Source organism: Primulina eburnea, chromosome 4 (genome assembly GCF_022965805.1).
Source record: "Primulina eburnea isolate SZY01 chromosome 4, ASM2296580v1, whole genome shotgun sequence".
In the NCBI taxonomy this organism is placed as follows: domain Eukaryota; kingdom Viridiplantae; phylum Streptophyta; class Magnoliopsida; order Lamiales; family Gesneriaceae; genus Primulina; species Primulina eburnea.
This window is the reverse complement of record NC_133104.1, coordinates 43,106,161-43,123,823: the sequence shown is the minus strand read 5'-3', so window position 1 is coordinate 43,123,823 and position 17,663 is coordinate 43,106,161. Positions and strand designations below refer to the sequence as shown.

General features: G+C 32.5%; 3 protein-coding genes across 3 annotated transcripts; 1 reads left to right on the top strand and 2 right to left on the bottom strand.

Annotated features, from left to right (window-relative positions):
* Positions 1-138: 138 nt before the first annotated feature.
* Positions 139-3,069, top strand: LOC140829951 (tubby-like protein 8). Its single transcript, XM_073193233.1, has 9 exons — positions 139-712; positions 910-1,024; positions 1,127-1,303; positions 1,663-1,715; positions 1,788-1,884; positions 2,308-2,397; positions 2,469-2,564; positions 2,646-2,713; positions 2,802-3,069. Exons 1-9 carry the CDS (start codon positions 243-245, stop codon positions 2,875-2,877), a joined length of 1,242 nt encoding a protein of 413 aa, XP_073049334.1. The 5' UTR covers positions 139-242; the 3' UTR covers positions 2,878-3,069.
* A 724-nt stretch (positions 3,070-3,793) lies between these two features.
* On the bottom strand, positions 3,794-7,665 carry LOC140829950 (AP2-like ethylene-responsive transcription factor At1g16060). The gene is made up of 8 exons (XM_073193231.1): positions 7,226-7,665; positions 7,054-7,136; positions 6,851-6,859; positions 6,561-6,649; positions 6,369-6,442; positions 6,099-6,149; positions 5,356-5,432; positions 3,794-4,520 (listed from the first exon to the last, which is right to left on the bottom strand). The coding sequence occupies exons 1-8, from the start codon at positions 7,387-7,389 to the stop codon at positions 4,009-4,011; spliced, it is 1,059 nt and encodes a 352-aa protein (XP_073049332.1). The 5' UTR covers positions 7,390-7,665; the 3' UTR covers positions 3,794-4,008.
* Positions 7,666-9,183: 1,518 nt separating this feature from the next.
* On the bottom strand, positions 9,184-12,119 carry LOC140829264 (proteasome subunit beta type-4). The gene is given in 8 exon segments (XM_073192331.1): positions 9,184-9,494; positions 9,971-10,132; positions 10,134-10,157; positions 10,281-10,440; positions 10,553-10,682; positions 11,232-11,308; positions 11,806-11,870; positions 11,962-12,119. Coding segments are annotated over 8 exon segments (744 nt in total). The 5' UTR covers positions 11,974-12,119; the 3' UTR covers positions 9,184-9,380.
* Between the last annotated feature and the right edge of the window lie 5,544 nt (positions 12,120-17,663).

The following is a 17,663-nucleotide window of genomic DNA, read 5'->3' as shown; positions in this document are numbered from 1 at the left end:
CGCAAGCTCGAGCGAGCCTCGTCAATATCGAGCGTGACTAATTTGTTGGGTCTTGAGTTGTTCAAAATTTCAAATTCAAATAGCCGTTGGTTTCATCTGTAACACCAAAAAAGAACACTACTACATAATAAATTCATGCCACCCCACTAGCACACAAACCAAATCTTCCCCGAGGTTCAGAATCTCCACTCAACTCTCCAAAACCCCTCAACTTCTTCCTTCGAAATCCAAATTTTCGAACCATGGCTTGTTGCAAAGAAACCACTGTTTCTCGCCAATCTTCCTGCAGCTCTTCCCTGTATCGGAACCCACTTATCGAAAGGAAACAAAGCCGTAGCTCCAGCGAAGGCGAGTGGAACGGCGCCTCACTTTCCGTGCGTATGCGCCGTAATTCAGCTTTTGTTAATGATGATAAAGAGAATGCGGTACCAAATATTAGACCCGAAAAACCTGAAACAATTAATTGGCAAGGAAACACGGTTATTGAAAATGGGAAAAAAGACATTTTTTTTAGAGATTCTTCTAATGGGAATGAGAATTTGTCGAAGCCGTCTTCTTTGCAGCTGTGCATAAAGAAGCACGAGCCCGAATCAAGCATTGGATTGAAGATTTGGGATAATTTTGGTTCAGAGAACACGGATTCGGTCAATGTTTGGGAACATTCTGATTCGGAAGCTGCACCAGTTCCTTCATGGACGACTTTGCCGAATAGGTTAGTAAAACTTGATGAATTTTATCCAAGATTTTAGCTTGAAATAATGGTGGTAAGGGAAAAAAGTTTTATTTTTAAGAGGCACAAAAGAAACATCAATTGGCCATCTGGAATCGGAAAAAAAAAGATCAAAATGTTCAGCTTATATTGGCTCTGGATTTAATCAATGGAGATGGCGTGGTGATTGTGCTTTGCAGGTCCTTGTTGTGTAGGCCTTTGCCGGTGGATGTAGGGAGGTGCACATGTATTATAGTGAAAGAAAGGTCGCCCGATGGATTTGATGGAGGCACATTGTACACACTTTATACAAACGTAAGACCAATTTCTAGTTTTTACGTTTGGCACTTGACCAAATATCATGTGAAGATTTTGGGCTTGATGCAAAATATTTCTAATTGCTTTGTCACATGATAGGAGGGTCAGGGGAGACAAAATCGCAAACTTGCGGTGGCTCGTCACAGAAGATGCAAAGGAAGATCAGAGTTCACAATATCTCAAAATGCCAAGGCCCAAAAGATTGGCTTAGATGACAACTTAATTGGCATCGTGACTGCCAACATAATAGGATCAAAGTACCATATATGGGATCAGGTAAGCATCAAGTTTCCTAAATGTAGTTATATGGTCGCTATAAACTTTTGTTTATTTTTTAACTAGAAACAGAAATTCATCTGTAAAAGCCTATTTTTATGGCTTCGATTAGGCCTCCATATCCCGACGACTAATACAATGGGCTGAGCAAGTAATCAAAATTTTAAACTGATTTCCATATTAAAGTTACGAGCCCACAATGAGCCATATGATAAACTTGTTTTGAGTTAGAGAATTCGAATGTAAACTAAGCGGTAGCCATATTTATTGCAAAAAAAAAAAAAAAACTCGTGAGTTAGCTTCATTTGCATCAGTAGAAGCATTTTACTTTCTTGAACTGTATTTGCCGTATGTCACAGGGGCAAAGCCAGAATGTGTTGAATAGAAACCCCAAGTTATTGGCTGCTGTGAAGTAAGTGAATCCTTAGAAACTATTTTACAGGTTCATGATGAAGTTATGAAAGCTTGACTACGGATTTTGCAGATTTGTCCCTACTATATCTACCTGGACTGGAAGCTACCGAAGCATGAAGGCATGGGTTCCAAAGCACTACTCTATGCAGCTGAAGAATACTAATCAGGTAAACTTGATGCGTGATCCGTTCTCGCTGTCTGGGCCCCGAGTTTTGAGTATGGAGGTGATATATAAACTCAAAAAAATTTAGGAGGATAGAAATAAAGTTTTTGCATATGCAGTACATAAGAATATTATTTTGAGGCGATATATAAGGGGTCCTCCCCAGCACACCCCTGTCAGGTTCCTCTGACTACTCTACCTTTATATACCATAACCATCCCGGAAATGGTCGAGTTATAGTTGAAAAGTTTGTGTTTTTTGTTCTGCAGCAGGCAAGATTTGGGTGCCATCTGCTTTCGGTAATAGTTGTAGATGTTGGGTCCTGTACTTCTAAGTTGGTTTGAGAAAATGCAAGTTTTATCTACATACCGAACTTTTCCAAAGAATGAGAGCCTATAATTATATCGAGTACCTTTTCATGTATTAGGTACAACATATTAACGGATTACCCACAGAATGGGTGGTGAATAAAGATAAAGTTCATCAGCTGTTCTCAAGAGTTCCTCGTTACAATAAGGTGTGTAGGCTGATTTAATCTGATGACTTCATTCTCTTACAAAACTTAAGATACTCGATTACTTCGCTTAGATCTCGAAGCAATACGAGCTGGATTTAAGAGACAGAGGAGGAAGGGCAGGTCTTAAAATTCAAAGTTCGGTGAAAAACTTCCAGTTAACTTTGGAGGTAATCATTCATTACAAGTTTTGTTTTAAGAAACCAAATTATTTGAAGAGACTGATCAAAATCGTATTTGGTTGACATTAGAGGAATGGAAAGCAAACGATCCTTCAACTTGGAAGAGTGGCAAATTCCAAATATGAAATGGATTATAGGTAGGTGACATCAACTATAAATGTCATGTATCCTTGGTGCTATTTTCTTTGAAATTACTGAGAATCAGAAATAATCTTTTTTTTGCAGATATCCATTGACTGGATACCAAGCCTTCTGCATATGTTTGGCTTCCATTGATACAAAACTCTGCTGCACAGTATGATTCTAGCATTTATCAGTCGATCAAAATTCCAATGTAAGAATCAAATCCTATGGATTTTAATATAACTTGCTTACATCTAGAAAGCACACAACATAGCATGGCCTTGTTTTGAAGCTAAAGGGCAATGAAAATTTGATCATTTATTTGGGCATTGCTGTGTATTTTTGTGGAAATTTAGTTTGTAATGTGTATTCGACAACTTCTCGTCTTGGTTAAAATTATCTACATTCAAATAGTTTTCCCACAAATTAATTCGAATTTAATCGGTCGGCTCAAAAATTAAAGATCGTCAACTGTCCATTGACTTTCAGCGACGTGATAAATGCTCCAGGAAAAATGGAATAAAAAAGCGAAATTGCATCATGATTTGACTTTTGGCTTTAGGTGAAATTAGGTTTAAAAGTTTACATGTAATAAAAAAATAAAGAATTTTTTCAATAATAAAAAAATGGACAAATTATTATTTTATTACAAAATGGATGGTTTTTTATCTATGGAGAAAGGGAAATTTGAGGCTTTTGTTATTATATATGTTAAATAATATTGTTGGCCATATGTATTGTTTTAATTTTTATGTAACTACGGTATATTTTAAATCTCGGGTAGAGCAAATTCTTGAACACGGGAACAAAGTAACAACAATCTTATCAAATCATAAAAACGTGTACAACGATTTACTAAATCAAAAAAGGGAAAAAAAAAAAATTGCACTATGAAATTTTCTATATTTTTCCATTAATTTTCCTTATGCAAGGGCATTAAATATTTTATGCGCTTTTGTCCTATATTTTCATTTTCATCCATAATGAAAGCAACTTTTTAACTCAATAAATTGGTAGAACAACATTCTGACACATTATCAGCAACAGTTAAATTCATCTGTAAGAAACCATATATTAAAGAAATGTGATGGATGAATAAACATTATATTTACACATCATTAATTATAAAATAGAGGGGAAAATCTATCATTGCTATTCGATCGAAGACAGAGGAGAAGCATGCAATTAGTACTAAAAACCTAGTTGTTTTGGCATGCTCCAAGTTATCAAGTGTCAATCTGCCTGTTGGCTTAAAAAATGAATCAGTTCATCTCAGTCACTAAGTCATGAAATAATATCACTTTTATTGCTAATCATCAAGCTCGTACATTGGCAATGCAAAGGAATCATAGTCCCCGAAAATAATGTCATGCTCCTCAGCGAACCTGCTCGAATCTTGGAAATCAAACGAGGTTTGTATGTCTTCAGGAAAGTAACTTCTGGGAGGAACATCGCGTTCAGAAAGGCTCAAAGGGCTGTCACATGTTTCTGTTTGCTCCAACATCTCCTTGAACTTGGAGGATTGTTGCAATATTCCAAGGGCCGACATGGCAGTGGTGGAGCCACCAAGATATGGTGGCGTTTCGGTTGTGGTCTCAGCCGAGCTCGAGCTTTGATCATGGTAACTAAGGTAGGCTGACGATCCAGATTCTTGATTAGGGTTGTGGATCTTGTTAATGTCAACTTTGTCATTAGGGTTTGCTCTTGCGATAGGTTGCAACAAATTGATATAACGACTTAGGTCGAAATTAGTGATCGCATTGAGCCCACGATATTGTATGGCTGCCATGTCATATGCAGTCGCCGCTTCTTCTTGGGTAGCTGCACAAAATCGAAGTATAAGAAAAATTATTCAAGGTTGATTGGTAAATTAGGTTGCTTTAATCCATAACTATATATTAATGAATTCATCAATCATGAAAAATTTGGTGAGAAAGTATTAAAAGTTGATTACATGTTCAATAGCAGATCTTGCCAGCTGGTGAGAGTTGGTGATCTACACAATATAATTAACCAACCATATTTGTTTGCTTTCGAATTTACGTACTAACTATTTGCCATTATATTCTTTGACCATATATGCCTTTCATTTTCCCTATAATATCATATATTATTAATTCCATGTTAATATATCATATGTTTTAAACCATAAAGTAACTCATGTATTACTTGAAAAAGATAACGTTGTTTCTCACAAAAAAAAAAACATAAAAAATCTAAAATATGCATTGATTTGAGTTTATAAAGTAAAGCACCCAATTGTCATTGTCATTATTAAGAGCACCAAAATTAATTATTCGAAAGACTTGCGACGACATATTGGAGTTTGTTTAAATGCAATTTAAGAGTATTTTTAATGTTAGTGATCGGGATGTTTATGCTTGGTTGTTAATATATATAAAACAACAAAGATTTTGGTTTATTATTAAGGAAGTATTCTGAAGTAGTGTTTTTCTATTAGGTTACATCTTTGTTGTCCTTTTCAAGTTTATCATCCATAATTTTGTTTAATAATTATTTCTATATTTAATGTTAATTGGAAATAGTTCGAGCATTAAACAACAAATGAGTTAATTAACAATTAAAATAAAGAATTAATTAAATTACAAAAAATATATTCATATAATCAAGCATGTATATCATGTATTATGCGTACCATATGTCCCAAGGTAAAGATATTTGTTGCCAAAAACTCTTCCTATGCGAGCTTCCCATCTTCCATTGTGATGATGTCTAAGCAAAAAAAGGCAAAAAAAAATAAAATAAAATAATAATTAATGCATAAAAATCTTGAAACCAGGAAATAGATAGATAATAGCAATCGCTCGAATTCATCATGCCTATTAGTTTCCCCATATCTAGAGCCAAATTAGCCATTGTCATTAGTAGGAATGGCCAAGAAACTGGGTACGAAATGGAAGGAAGATTATATTTTTATATACAAAAAATGTTTAATATTTTCTCCGACGACACATGAGATTCACCTCTACTCGAAATCATAATACATGTATCTTTCAAATTTTAGAGATATATTCATAGAGTTAACAAAATTGGCAAAGTTTGAAGTGTGGAATGTTAAATGTGATAAAATAAAAAAAAAAAAACCCCCGTTTAATAAGTTCAAATTTTGGCATAGGACCCTATAGTATTTATGAATCTCATCAAATTATTTCAGTTGGGAGATTGTGAATTTTGTCAAAGCCATTAATTATTAGGCTCTATGTGAGTCTTTGTCATATGTTTTTATCACGAAATTGGACATACAGAAAAGATAAAAGGAGACAAGTAGAAAATATTTTCGTGAGAGTAAAAACAAATATTATATAATTTTTTATCAAAAGAAAATTTTAATTATTTTTTAATGAGATGAAATGAATTTCAATAGAATGTGGAAACTACCTTGCCACTCCTCTATACTTTGACACACCTCTAGAAAACCCACTGCTTTTCCTGCCATTGAAGTTCATGAAAACTAATCAGTTGATAACCTAAAAGGTAACAAGAATCTTGACCAAAATGAAGTACTTAATTTTTAATATAATATTATCCATAAAATATACAATAAAAAAATTAAGAGGGCATAAAATTTAATAAATTTTCACTAAATCTTTTTTTTAAATTTTTTGCTAATCACTCAACACATGGTTGTGATTTTATTTAAATTTGTACCTTCTTAATGAACCGATATACTCTTCCTTTGATTGACCTTCCATTTCCTTAAACTCTTGTTGATAAGTGGAAATCTACCAACATTAAAAAAAAAGTCAAGCTTTTGATCAAATAAGTCGTTAGATTGCAAGTAATCGCCAATATTTTCATGAAGTCGATAATCCAATTTAATTTGTTTGGAGTTGGAATTACTGGAAAATTTAGGATGGTGTCTTGTCCCCAATACTTCAATGCAGCCAAGTCATACGCATGTGCAGCTGCTTCTTCGTCATCGTAGGCCCCTAAGAACGCAATTTTAAAATCATAATATGGGATAAGATTCGGTGAAAAAGGCCAATTCGTGATCAAATCAACGAGCTTTTTCAACACTGAAAAGAAGTGTTTTTTAAATATGCCCATTTGTTTAAATTTTTAAAGAGGGATTTCTTGGATTTATGTTTTGGATATTTAAGTCAAGTGATAGTTATGGCCAATATACTTACCAAGATATACTGCATTTTTGTAGGATCCCATCAACCACCATTGAAAACAATGCAAACCAACGAAGAGCAAAAAAGGTGAAATCGCATTAGTGATGCCATATTTTGATTAAATAAACTCTGTCACTCTTTCTGAAATTAATCATGAATATTTTTTATTTTTTTTAAAAAAAAAAGAAATGAAATCTTGACAAATCATGACCTACCTTGCCTTCCTTTCTTGTTCTGGGATTCATTCCAGCAATTCTTATCCCACAAATGAGCTTCATATCGACCAGTCCACCGGTGTCTGAAATATTATTTCACGATGATCAGTAATAAATGGATGACTCCAACATGCAGTGGAAAAAAAGATAAATCACGTAGAGAATTAATTACCTGGTAACCCCTCGATAAACAGAGCTACGTTGCTGAGGAGAATCTCTGGGAACACTTTTACGTGTCCGTTTGGCCTTTGGAGAATCACCTTTGCTCTCCTTAATATTCCTGTCGCTCGAATTGACAGCGCCGTTTTTAAGGTTCTGCTTTGACGTTTTCGCCATGAAGATTAATTTTTTCAGTGCAGGGAGAAGAACCTCAAAAATCCACACGTTTTAAAAATGTAAGAAAAAAGAAAAAAGAATACACGGGGTTTGATGAGATTTGTTAACCAAAAAAGAAGACTAAGTCCTCCAATGTTATAGCGTTAGTGAGGTGGGGTGGCCGGCGGAGGAAAGGGTGGTTTTGTAGGTATTTAGTGGCCGTCTGAAAACGGCTGAGAGTTCTCTTGTTTGTTGTCTTGATTTGGTGTGGGCTATTGGGGGGGTCTTGATTTATACTGGTTTTGGCAAATAAACTTTTTCACTTCAAAATTTATTACACGGCTGCAATTTCTGGTCGTCATATTTTAGTTTACGGCATTTGCGCCTCTTCCTAGCCAAAAAAGTAGACATTTAATATAGTATCTAAATTACTTTTTGTCCTTCCAACTCATTCTTGCTTACATAATTACTAGTTTAATAATGAATATATATCTCTGTATGATGTTGTCAAATTTTAGTCATTAGATCATCAATATATATGTCAATTTCCATAAAAATGTGAGGAACTCACACGATCTAATGATATTAGAATAGGAGAAGAAACAATCTCGATGTAGCATAGACTAACTCCTATATAATTAATTAATCACAATATTCTTAGAGTAATTATTTTTAATTAATAAAATATAATAAACTTTTCTTTGCCAAAATATTCTTAATACCTTTTGTCTTGATATATGAAAATTTAATTATAGAAAAAGAAAACAGTATTTGATTTCCAACATAATTAAACTCTATACAAAAATTCAAGTTTGGAGTTGATCCAATTAAACTTTCCCAAGGAAACAGGCCAAAAGTTGGAAATCAAGTGGCATTTCTTTGGTTTGTTTACATCAGATGCTGTCTTTTAATATATCTGGCATTGTTTCATTTGCACATCAGGCGAGGCATCTCTTCTTCAGAGAGACTAACCCCTCAACCCCAGGAAGTACACTCTATGGCAGACAACCTCCGACTTTACTGGTGGACAAGCTAGTATTCATAGGTAACATAAGTTTTGACCACTTGGATTCTTAGAAGAGGATCCACCATATTGGTTCATGGTTTTGTGCATCTTATCACGCGTGTTTATATGTTTCAAATCTTAGTTTACATCATAACTTTTGCAACTGACCTTATGGAGAGGAGGTTTACTGTTATTTGGTTTTGCTGAAAAAAATATTTGCACTAAGAGCTCATGGGATTTGAACGTGTGTTTGTATATTAAAGAAAATTGAGTAGATTTATGAAAGAAATTCGAATTTCAAATCAGATAAACCTTTCAATCAAAACTCGACCTAATAGTTTTTTGATAATAAAATAAATAAATTTATGCCAAGAGAATACTAATGATAAAGTTTTTGCTAACTCACAGAAACTGTCATCGCTAGATAAAAACATGTCGGAAAAGTGTCTCATTTAATGCTTGTTACATGTCAAATGCTATGTAATATGTATATCGTGAACTTGAGGTTCATAGTGTGTAAAATAAAATATTAGGCTTTCATAATCCATGAAAAAAGCACTATTTCTAAAATAAAATAAACCAAAATCTAGTTTTCACAAACACAAGCCATATATATATATATATATATATATATATATATATATATATATATATATATATAGTAATTAAAAAAGGAACTCGCTACTGCAACCAACGGCATGTGAGAAATGGCCGTATTTGACAAAAAAAAGGGGGAGGGGGTTAAGATATTCCAAAAATTGGAAAACAAAATTAACTTTCACGTGTTTATTAATCATGATTTAAGGGGATTGGACTGAATGATTCTTTAATTTAAAACGTTGCACAACATAGATACGAAATTCAGGTAGCTGATTGGTTGCAAACCGAGGGTTGCAACTAAAACAAACATACAAAATTACAGGTTTAAAATGTATCCAGCCAAATTCGAACCAAATAAACCTGAAAAACATTTCAAATGCAGAACACAGTTTATAACTTGATCATCCTACCATGAACCCTCGGCACCAACAGTTGGATTCTGGAAAGCAGAGAAATTCCAATACGTCTTCAACGAGTATGGCGGAAAAGTTGTAACTCCTTCCTCTGTGATCTTTGAAATCTGTGGAGTAATATTAATTGTCACTGAAAAAAGTATAATAGCTAATCCTGAACAACCATAAAACAGTCATACATTCCACTCCAGCAGTAGTTAATTTGGGAATAGATTCAGCTATTTGGAACTAGAGGGAAACCATACATACAGTAAATAAAAAGACATCAGGTATGCTCAAAATAACCCAAAACTTTTTCCATTCAAAAGAAATTTGCTAAAGAAATACATAGATATGTATATACATCCGGGAGCTCAAAAATAGATCTCCAATCATAGCATCATGCAAGAACCATATATGATTGCATACCTTTGCCAGACCATCTACGAATTTTGATACATCACATAATTGTAACTAGTTCTTTATGCTTCATCTCAAGCAACGAGTAATAGTCCCAAAAATAAAATATAAAGGAAGGTCAAGATAGCATCAAAATATTTTAAATAAGTAGTTTCAGGAATAATTCAGTCCCGATAAAGAGAACCTGAATCTTGTTAACAGCTGATCGATCACGATACAGCAGCACGCGCATACATTTCTCCACTAACTTTACAGCCTCTTCAAAAGTCAAATTCTCGTGCCATTCATCACGCAAAAGAGGGCGTGCTAGGTGATTACCAAATCCAGTTGCGACATGGTCATCCTCAGTAATGTACACCTATCATACTAACCTGAATGCATTCAAAAAGTAACGAATCCATGATCGATATGACAAAAAATGAAAGAAATTTTTTTTCTGTGGGTGGGTGGGTGTTTGGGGGGGTGCAACAAAACAATATGAAAATAAAAACTACCGTTCCAAGATACTTCTGCCCGTTCTTAACCCCACCAAGCACAAGCGAATTCCACAATGGATTGAACTTGTTTCGGCGATTGTACATTACTCTGGTTAGATAATTATGCACCTCTTTAGGGCCCAAGGAGTTCCCATCATCCCACATGTTATCATTCAAGCTACATTCGCAAAGCAAGAATAAAAAATTTACCACAATACATAAAATAATTGTCTTAATAAATGTTAGCCACGTGAAAATAAAATTACTACTGTTGAATGCCATACACTTACACAAGCTCGTCAAGAAAGCGCATTATCTCCTGAAAATCACTGATCTCACCACTGGCTCCTATAATAGAATGTTTCCCAACCGGTTTCAATCGCTCCACACCTTTGTACCGAAGTGTAGATCCATATGAACCTATTAATGAACGTGTTAGGAGACTAGAATGACTTCGGAAAGAAAGGTCTCAGTCATCAATCAACACCACCTTGCATCTTCGGTGTGACGAAAAGTAGCAATCATGCAGAAAACAATCATTGATAATAAATAATAATTCATGCTCATACATTTGCAATATAAAAATAATAAAATAATGCATACCCTTCAACAACAGCTAGCAAAAAAAATGTCAGAGTCACTCAGTCTTATATCTTATGAATTATGAAGGAACAATGCAATCCAAAACAAGGAAGCAGGTAAAACAATGCAACAAATATTAGCGCTCAGAGCAAAACAGGAGTTCAATGAACCAGACCATTGCTCATCTTGACATCCAATATTTAAACCTGAGAAATCTCCCTTTCAAGTATTAACATATACTGTGGGGTGGAATTTTATCCTGGAAATCTAAACACGGAGACCTTGGTAAAATTAGTACCAAGCATGACCTAGCAATTCATTATTTACTCAACACATATAGTTAGATGTTGAAATAATATAATAGAAGATGCAGATTCGTGATCCAACCTCCCATATCAGCGGCCAACAGAATACCATCTTTGTATTTGAGACCAACCACTGAAGTCCCCGTCACATATGGATACCTACGCCAAAACACACAACTTAGGCACATATCTGTGAAAACCAAACGTTTTTATTTCATCATTTATAATAAATCTAGAAATAAAACTAAAATCTGAGCTAAATTCGAGCATATCTAATTCCATAACAAAAAGTAAAGAAACTCTATGATCTAGCAGCTGAGAGCCAGGACTCCATTTTCTTTTCAAAAGACCTCATCTTGCTGTCATTGCATCATGCATAGAATATTAAAGACAACAAACACAAAAAAAAATTAAAAATATCTCTCAAATTCAGAAACCAAACTACTAAACGAAAGAACAGCAAATAACAAGAAATTTAATAAACTCCCAAAAATTTTTACCATCACACATTCAAAAAACCTTGGCTAAACTAAGTTAAAATGGATAAAATCCCGACCAAACAGCACCATAACACTGGCAGCCAAAACCCTAGGTATGCTCATATCAAAATTAATGTATCACATGTTCATAAGTAGATTCGATGCCAGAAATCATACAGAGTTCTCTGAGAATCCATTTCCGAACCGAGCAAATTGTTCATAGCTGGAGTTGAATCGACCAACTGAAATCATTAAACCCCAAATAATATATATTAATACAAAATCGCAGGAACCAAATTTAATTCGATGCTATGGAACCCATGATGAACTTACATTAATTGCCATGATTTGCGAGCGATCTTGATGCAACGAACAGAGTACGGTAGAAAAATGTCGAATTTTAGCTTAGGTTTGTCTATCACGATCGATCCTCAATTACTTGAACATCGGGTTTCCCTTCACACAAGAAAACATTATCAGGCCTCTGTTGGATAGGGCTTTTGATGACTTTGGGCTCGGCCCATTTTATTATCCAATCTTAGTTCTACTTCATATATTCCTAGGGATTATATAAACTGATAAAAGTATACTGGGCGGCCCAATTACATGAAATCGAGCCCAACAAATTGCATTAGCGTGAGAAGTAATTCACATTGTTGGTTAACTTGATTTGTACGTCATTGTATTAGTTCAGAGGTTTACGTAGTTTGCATCGAAGTTTACAAGAAAACTATGTAAATACATTAATAATGCCGTTAGTAAAATTTGAATCGAACGAAGAAAATATTAGGATTGGTTATAAGTATGATATGACCATCATATTCGATGATTGTTCAATATATCTATGAATTTTTTTGAATATACATGCTTGTAAAATTAGGGCTTCTGTGATTTAATTGGCACAACAATGAAAGTGTGTGACAAAAAGGTGAAAACTTTGTTAACTGTAAGTGACTTAACATCGAGGACGTGAATGAGTTAATTTTAAAAACTTTAAGAATTAAACCGGTAAATAATATTTCGAGAGAGAAAAACGGGTCTGGACTGTATGAACTATGAGTAGGTCTCTTGTGAGACGGTCTCACGAATCTTTATATATGAAACGAGTCAACCTACCGATATTCACAATAAAAAGAAATACTCCTAGCATAAAAAAGTAATATTTTTTCATGGATGACCTGTCTCACAAAATATGACCCGTGAGACTGTCTCACACAAGTTTATGCCATGAAAACTATTTAATAATATATTATCCCCGATTTCGAATTAAAAAAAAAACAATACAAAAAAACATGTAAGATTGGGGATATGGATGGCAATGGGTAGGGTATGGGTCGGATTTCATACATCCATCTTCATACTCATTTATTAAATGCATCCCCATACCCATCCTCATACCCATCGGGTATTGAATTTCATCATCATCCCTATATCCATTGGATTCTACCCAAATACCCTATTATCATATACAATTTATTTTTTTCAAAGTTAAAATTTTCAAATGAAGTTATGAATATTTAAAAAATTATTTAAATGAATGATATGAAAAATTATTAATGATAAAAATTTGCAAAATAAATTTATAGAAAAAATAACAAAATATTAAAAATAGTTTATATTAGTTGAATAAAAATATGCAATTCAACAAAAATAAAATATTTTTCAATTTTTAAAGTCAAACATGAAATAAACTTACCAACGAAGTAGATGAAAAATTGAATGAAAAATAAAATAGTGGTAAACCTTGAAACGTAAAAGTTAAAGCGAAAGGAAGAGAAAAGAAAAAAGTATCGATTTACTTGAATTTGAGAAGATGAATCTTTAATATAAATAAATATAATTACTATATATGTATGATTTACTTGTATTTGAGAAGATGAATCTTTTAATATCAAATCTGCCTCCATACCCAAACCCGAAAATCCCCATATCCGATTATCCAATTATTTAATCGGGTCTAAAAATCTCTCCATACCCTCTTCTATTCGAGTCGGGTATCGGATCCTTCATCGGGTTCAGAGGAAATTGTCATCCTTAATTGGGGATGGAGGGTTGGATTTGACTTGGACAATATCGAAAATAAACAAAACATAATCTACAAAAATTTCTCTTAATTAGGAGGAAAAAAGTGTCAGATGATAAAAAAACGAAAAAAATTATTGAAAAAGAAAAAATCATTATATGGGATGATATTTTATGAATTTCAGCATTTATTTTATATATTAATAATTAATTTATTATTCAAAATAAAATACGATCAAATAGTATTAATATGCTCCTTAACGTGTAAGATTCACCCATAGATATATTAGACTCTTTGAAAGTTTAAACGGAAATCACCTATAAATTTCGAGCTATTTATTTATTACGTACCATGCATTTACTGCATATTCGGCTGAATTCCCAGTACTCGTTAATGTAGACATTTATTTTGTTTACTCGGTTTCATTAAAGATAATACTGTATACTTGCAAAGTATTACAGATTTTAATATATTTTTTTACGATACAGAATTGATTTTTTTATTATATGTTAAGTGTTGAGAAATTTGATATATGCATAAATGATCCTCCGAATAAATGAAAATAATATGTAGATACGGAACAGCTTGCAAATTTTCATCTACATTAAAAACGAGAAGTTACAAGAATCAATATGTAAAAAAATTGAAAATTTAAATGGAAGTATAAAGTGTTTTCTAATCGAGTAACTTAGCCTGTATCTATATCCAAAAAATAAAATACAAAAATTTGTGTGAGACGGTCTCACGGGTCGTATTTTGTGAGACATGTCTCTTATTTGAGTCATCTATGAAAAACTATCACTTTTTATGCTAAGAGTATTACTTTTTATTGTGAAAATAGGTAGGGTTGACATGTCTCACAGATAAAGATTCGTAAGACTGTCTCACAAGATACTTACTCAAATAAAAATAAAAAATACAAAATATAAAAAAGTATGCCACCGTAGGGAGATGGTCAATACGATTAGGCATTTAATTATGTAGTTGATAGGCTTGTCCACGCAATTAAGAAAGTAAATTGAACCCGTTATACAATTCAACACGTTAATCTAAATTTAAATAAATGACGAATTGGAAAATTCGCTAGTTAACTTACAATTTAAAATTCATATATGTTCTTTAAATTTTTAAATTTCTGATACTGCTTGGGTATATTTATTAATCAAGTTAAACTATATATATTTTTATTTTATAAAAAAAAATTCTAGATTGCATGTTTTATATCATTGTCATTATTAAAATGTGCGATATTCTAACGTAAAAGAAAATACAAAAACGTCACTTCTAATCACGGAAGGTGGCTATATGTTGAACCAAGAATAATATTAAAAAATATACAAGGAAAAAAACGAGTTAATAAGACACAAATATCTATATTTAAATGAATTTTAAGATAAAATTCAAAAGCAAAAAAAGAAGGATTATATAAAAAAAATATAAAATATTATACCATTGACACTTGGTTTAATTTTACGTGACTTGCTTTTATCTTAATTTATTTGCTCAACTTATAATTTAGTAATAGTAAATAGCTAATTGGTGTTTTTAAAAACTTTTTTTTTATATAAAAAAAGACCGTGTTATAAACGATCGCATCAAGTGTACGGGACAAATTTGTAGCGTAGATATATTAATACTATTAATTGACTTTGTAATAACTTTCTCGGTCTTCGTTTGAATCCAAAGTTCCAAAGGAATAGGTCAATAATTTCGACAAATTGATGAGATGATATTTTAAAACAATTCCACAGTACACAACGTAATTGTGAGGGATGATAATGGGTAGGGTATGGGTCGGATTTCATACATCCATCACCATATACATTTATTAAATTCATCCTCATACTCATCGGATATTGAATTTCATCATCATCCTCATACTCATCGGATAATCGATACTCATACCCTACCCAAATATCATATTATCATATACAATTGAATTTTTTTCAAATTTAATTGTTTCAATGAAGTTATGAATATTTATAAAATTATATAAATGAACAATAAGAAAAATTATTAATGATAAAAAATTCCAAAATAAACTTTATAGAAAAATAACAAAATATTAAAAATAGTTTATATTAGTTGAAAAAGTATGCAATTCAACAAAAATATAGTAGAATTTACATCATATCCAAAATTCATAATTCAATTGATTAATCATTTATGGATTATCCCTAGTTTAATCATATGTACACATTATCAATCCAAAATCAAACTAGATCGGTTTATCTCCGAACTAATCGTACATGTCTTCATCACTTGACATTGTAGAAGGAATACAATGAAATAAGGAACACATGTCTTCATCTCCGAACTAATCATACATGTCTCCGAACTAAGGAATACGATGAACCATAATCAAGAAATAAAGTATTTTTCAATTTTTGAAATCAAACATGGAATAATTTATCAGTGGAGAAGATGAGAAATTGAATGAAAAATAAAAGAGTGGTAAAATCTTGAAACGTAAAAGTGAAATAGAAGAGAAAAAAAAAATATCGATTTATTCGGTTTTGAGAAGATGAATCTTTAATATAAATGAATATAATTACTATATATACATACATACATATATTATACATATATATAAATATATATTAATTTAAACGGGTAATCGGGTCGGGTGTGAGTCGGATTATATCAAACCCGCCTCCATACCCGAACCCGAAAATCCCAATACCCGATTACTCAATTATTTAATCGGGTCTAAAAAACTCTCCATACTCTCTTCTATTCAGGTCGGATATCGAATCCTCCAACGGATTCAGATGAAATTGTCATCTCTAATAATTGTAATAACTCAGTATTGGTATATAACTTTTAAAGATGATAAAAAATATTCCACATAAATACTGTAATAATTTACTGGGGACGAAAAAGCAATAATAACAGATATTTTTTAAGACAATATGACTGATCTTTTCGTAAAACGAGTAAATATTATTCATGTTTAAAATAAAAAAAATAATATTTTTATCGTAAAATGTAAATGCATATTTTTAATGGAATGTCCTCACCTTGTTATTTTATTACTTTGAAAAGTTTGTAGCCAACTTCTCTTGAATTTGTTAGGGTTTGTTTGGACTCAAAGGTTCCAGCTTTTTGTTTAGCCAAACAAACTAGAATTTAATGTTTTATTCTGCATTGAAAGTTCCTTATCCAAATGAGATTTTACAATATGAATATGAATGAATTACCAAACAAAATCTAGCTTATCAAAAATAACTATTTTTTTCCCATTTAAATACGACTGGGACGAAATATAAAAGGCAAAAATAACGGATAAGATCGTCAACGCCGGACCCTTATCCTCTCTACACCACCACATTACGTTAAGACACGTCGCCCCTAATCTTACGCACATATAGGGGTGGGTACGGTACGGTATATCGTACCGAACTACGATATCGTATACCGTACCGAAAATATCGGTATGGAAAAATTCCATATCGATACCGATACCGAAAATTCGGTATACCGCACATTCGGTATACCGAATTTTCGATATGAAAAAAATTCATACCGGTACCATACCGACACCGAAAATTCTGTCGGTATACCAAAAAATTGTCGGTATACCGAAAACATTTCCGGCATACCGACATTTTTTCGGTATACCGAACTTAAATTTTAAAAAAATAATAAAAATAAATTATTTTCGGTATTTCGGTATATACCGAAATACCGAAAAAAAAAATATCACGTACCGATACCGATATCGAAAATTTCGGTATGGTATCGTACCGTACCGAAATTTTCGGTATACCGATTTTTCGTTAAGTTCGATATTTTTTCCGGTACGGTTTTTCGGTATTTCGGTATTTCGGTATTTTTTTCCACCCTTACGCACATACATGGTCAATAATGTTCTAATTGACCTTTTTATATTTTATAAAATAAAATAGTTTGTTTACAATTATTAATAAATTAATTCCTTTTTTCAACTCCACGTGTGTTTTATTCATACAATTACCACAATGTAATTATTTGATATTTTATTCTGAATGAC

Bases quoted from the DNA above. Each gene is read 5' to 3' on its own strand.
- LOC140829951 (XM_073193233.1), top strand. From the start codon at position 243: ATGGCTTGTTGCAAAGAAACCACTGTTTCTCGCCAATCTTCCTGCAGC. The intron at 1,025-1,126 runs GTAAGACCAATT...GTCACATGATAG, and splicing joins TGTACACACTTTATACAAAC to GAGGGTCAGGGGAGACAAAA. The intron at 2,565-2,645 runs GTAATCATTCAT...GGTTGACATTAG, and splicing joins ACTTCCAGTTAACTTTGGAG to AGGAATGGAAAGCAAACGAT.
- LOC140829950 (XM_073193231.1), bottom strand. From the start codon at position 7,389: ATGGCGAAAACGTCAAAGCAGAACCTTAAAAACGGCGCTGTCAATTCG. The intron at 6,443-6,560 runs GTAATTCCAACT...TAATGTTGGTAG, and splicing joins ACACCATCCTAAATTTTCCA to ATTTCCACTTATCAACAAGA. The intron at 5,433-6,098 runs GTAGTTTCCACA...TTTTTTGCTTAG, and splicing joins AAGTATAGAGGAGTGGCAAG to ACATCATCACAATGGAAGAT.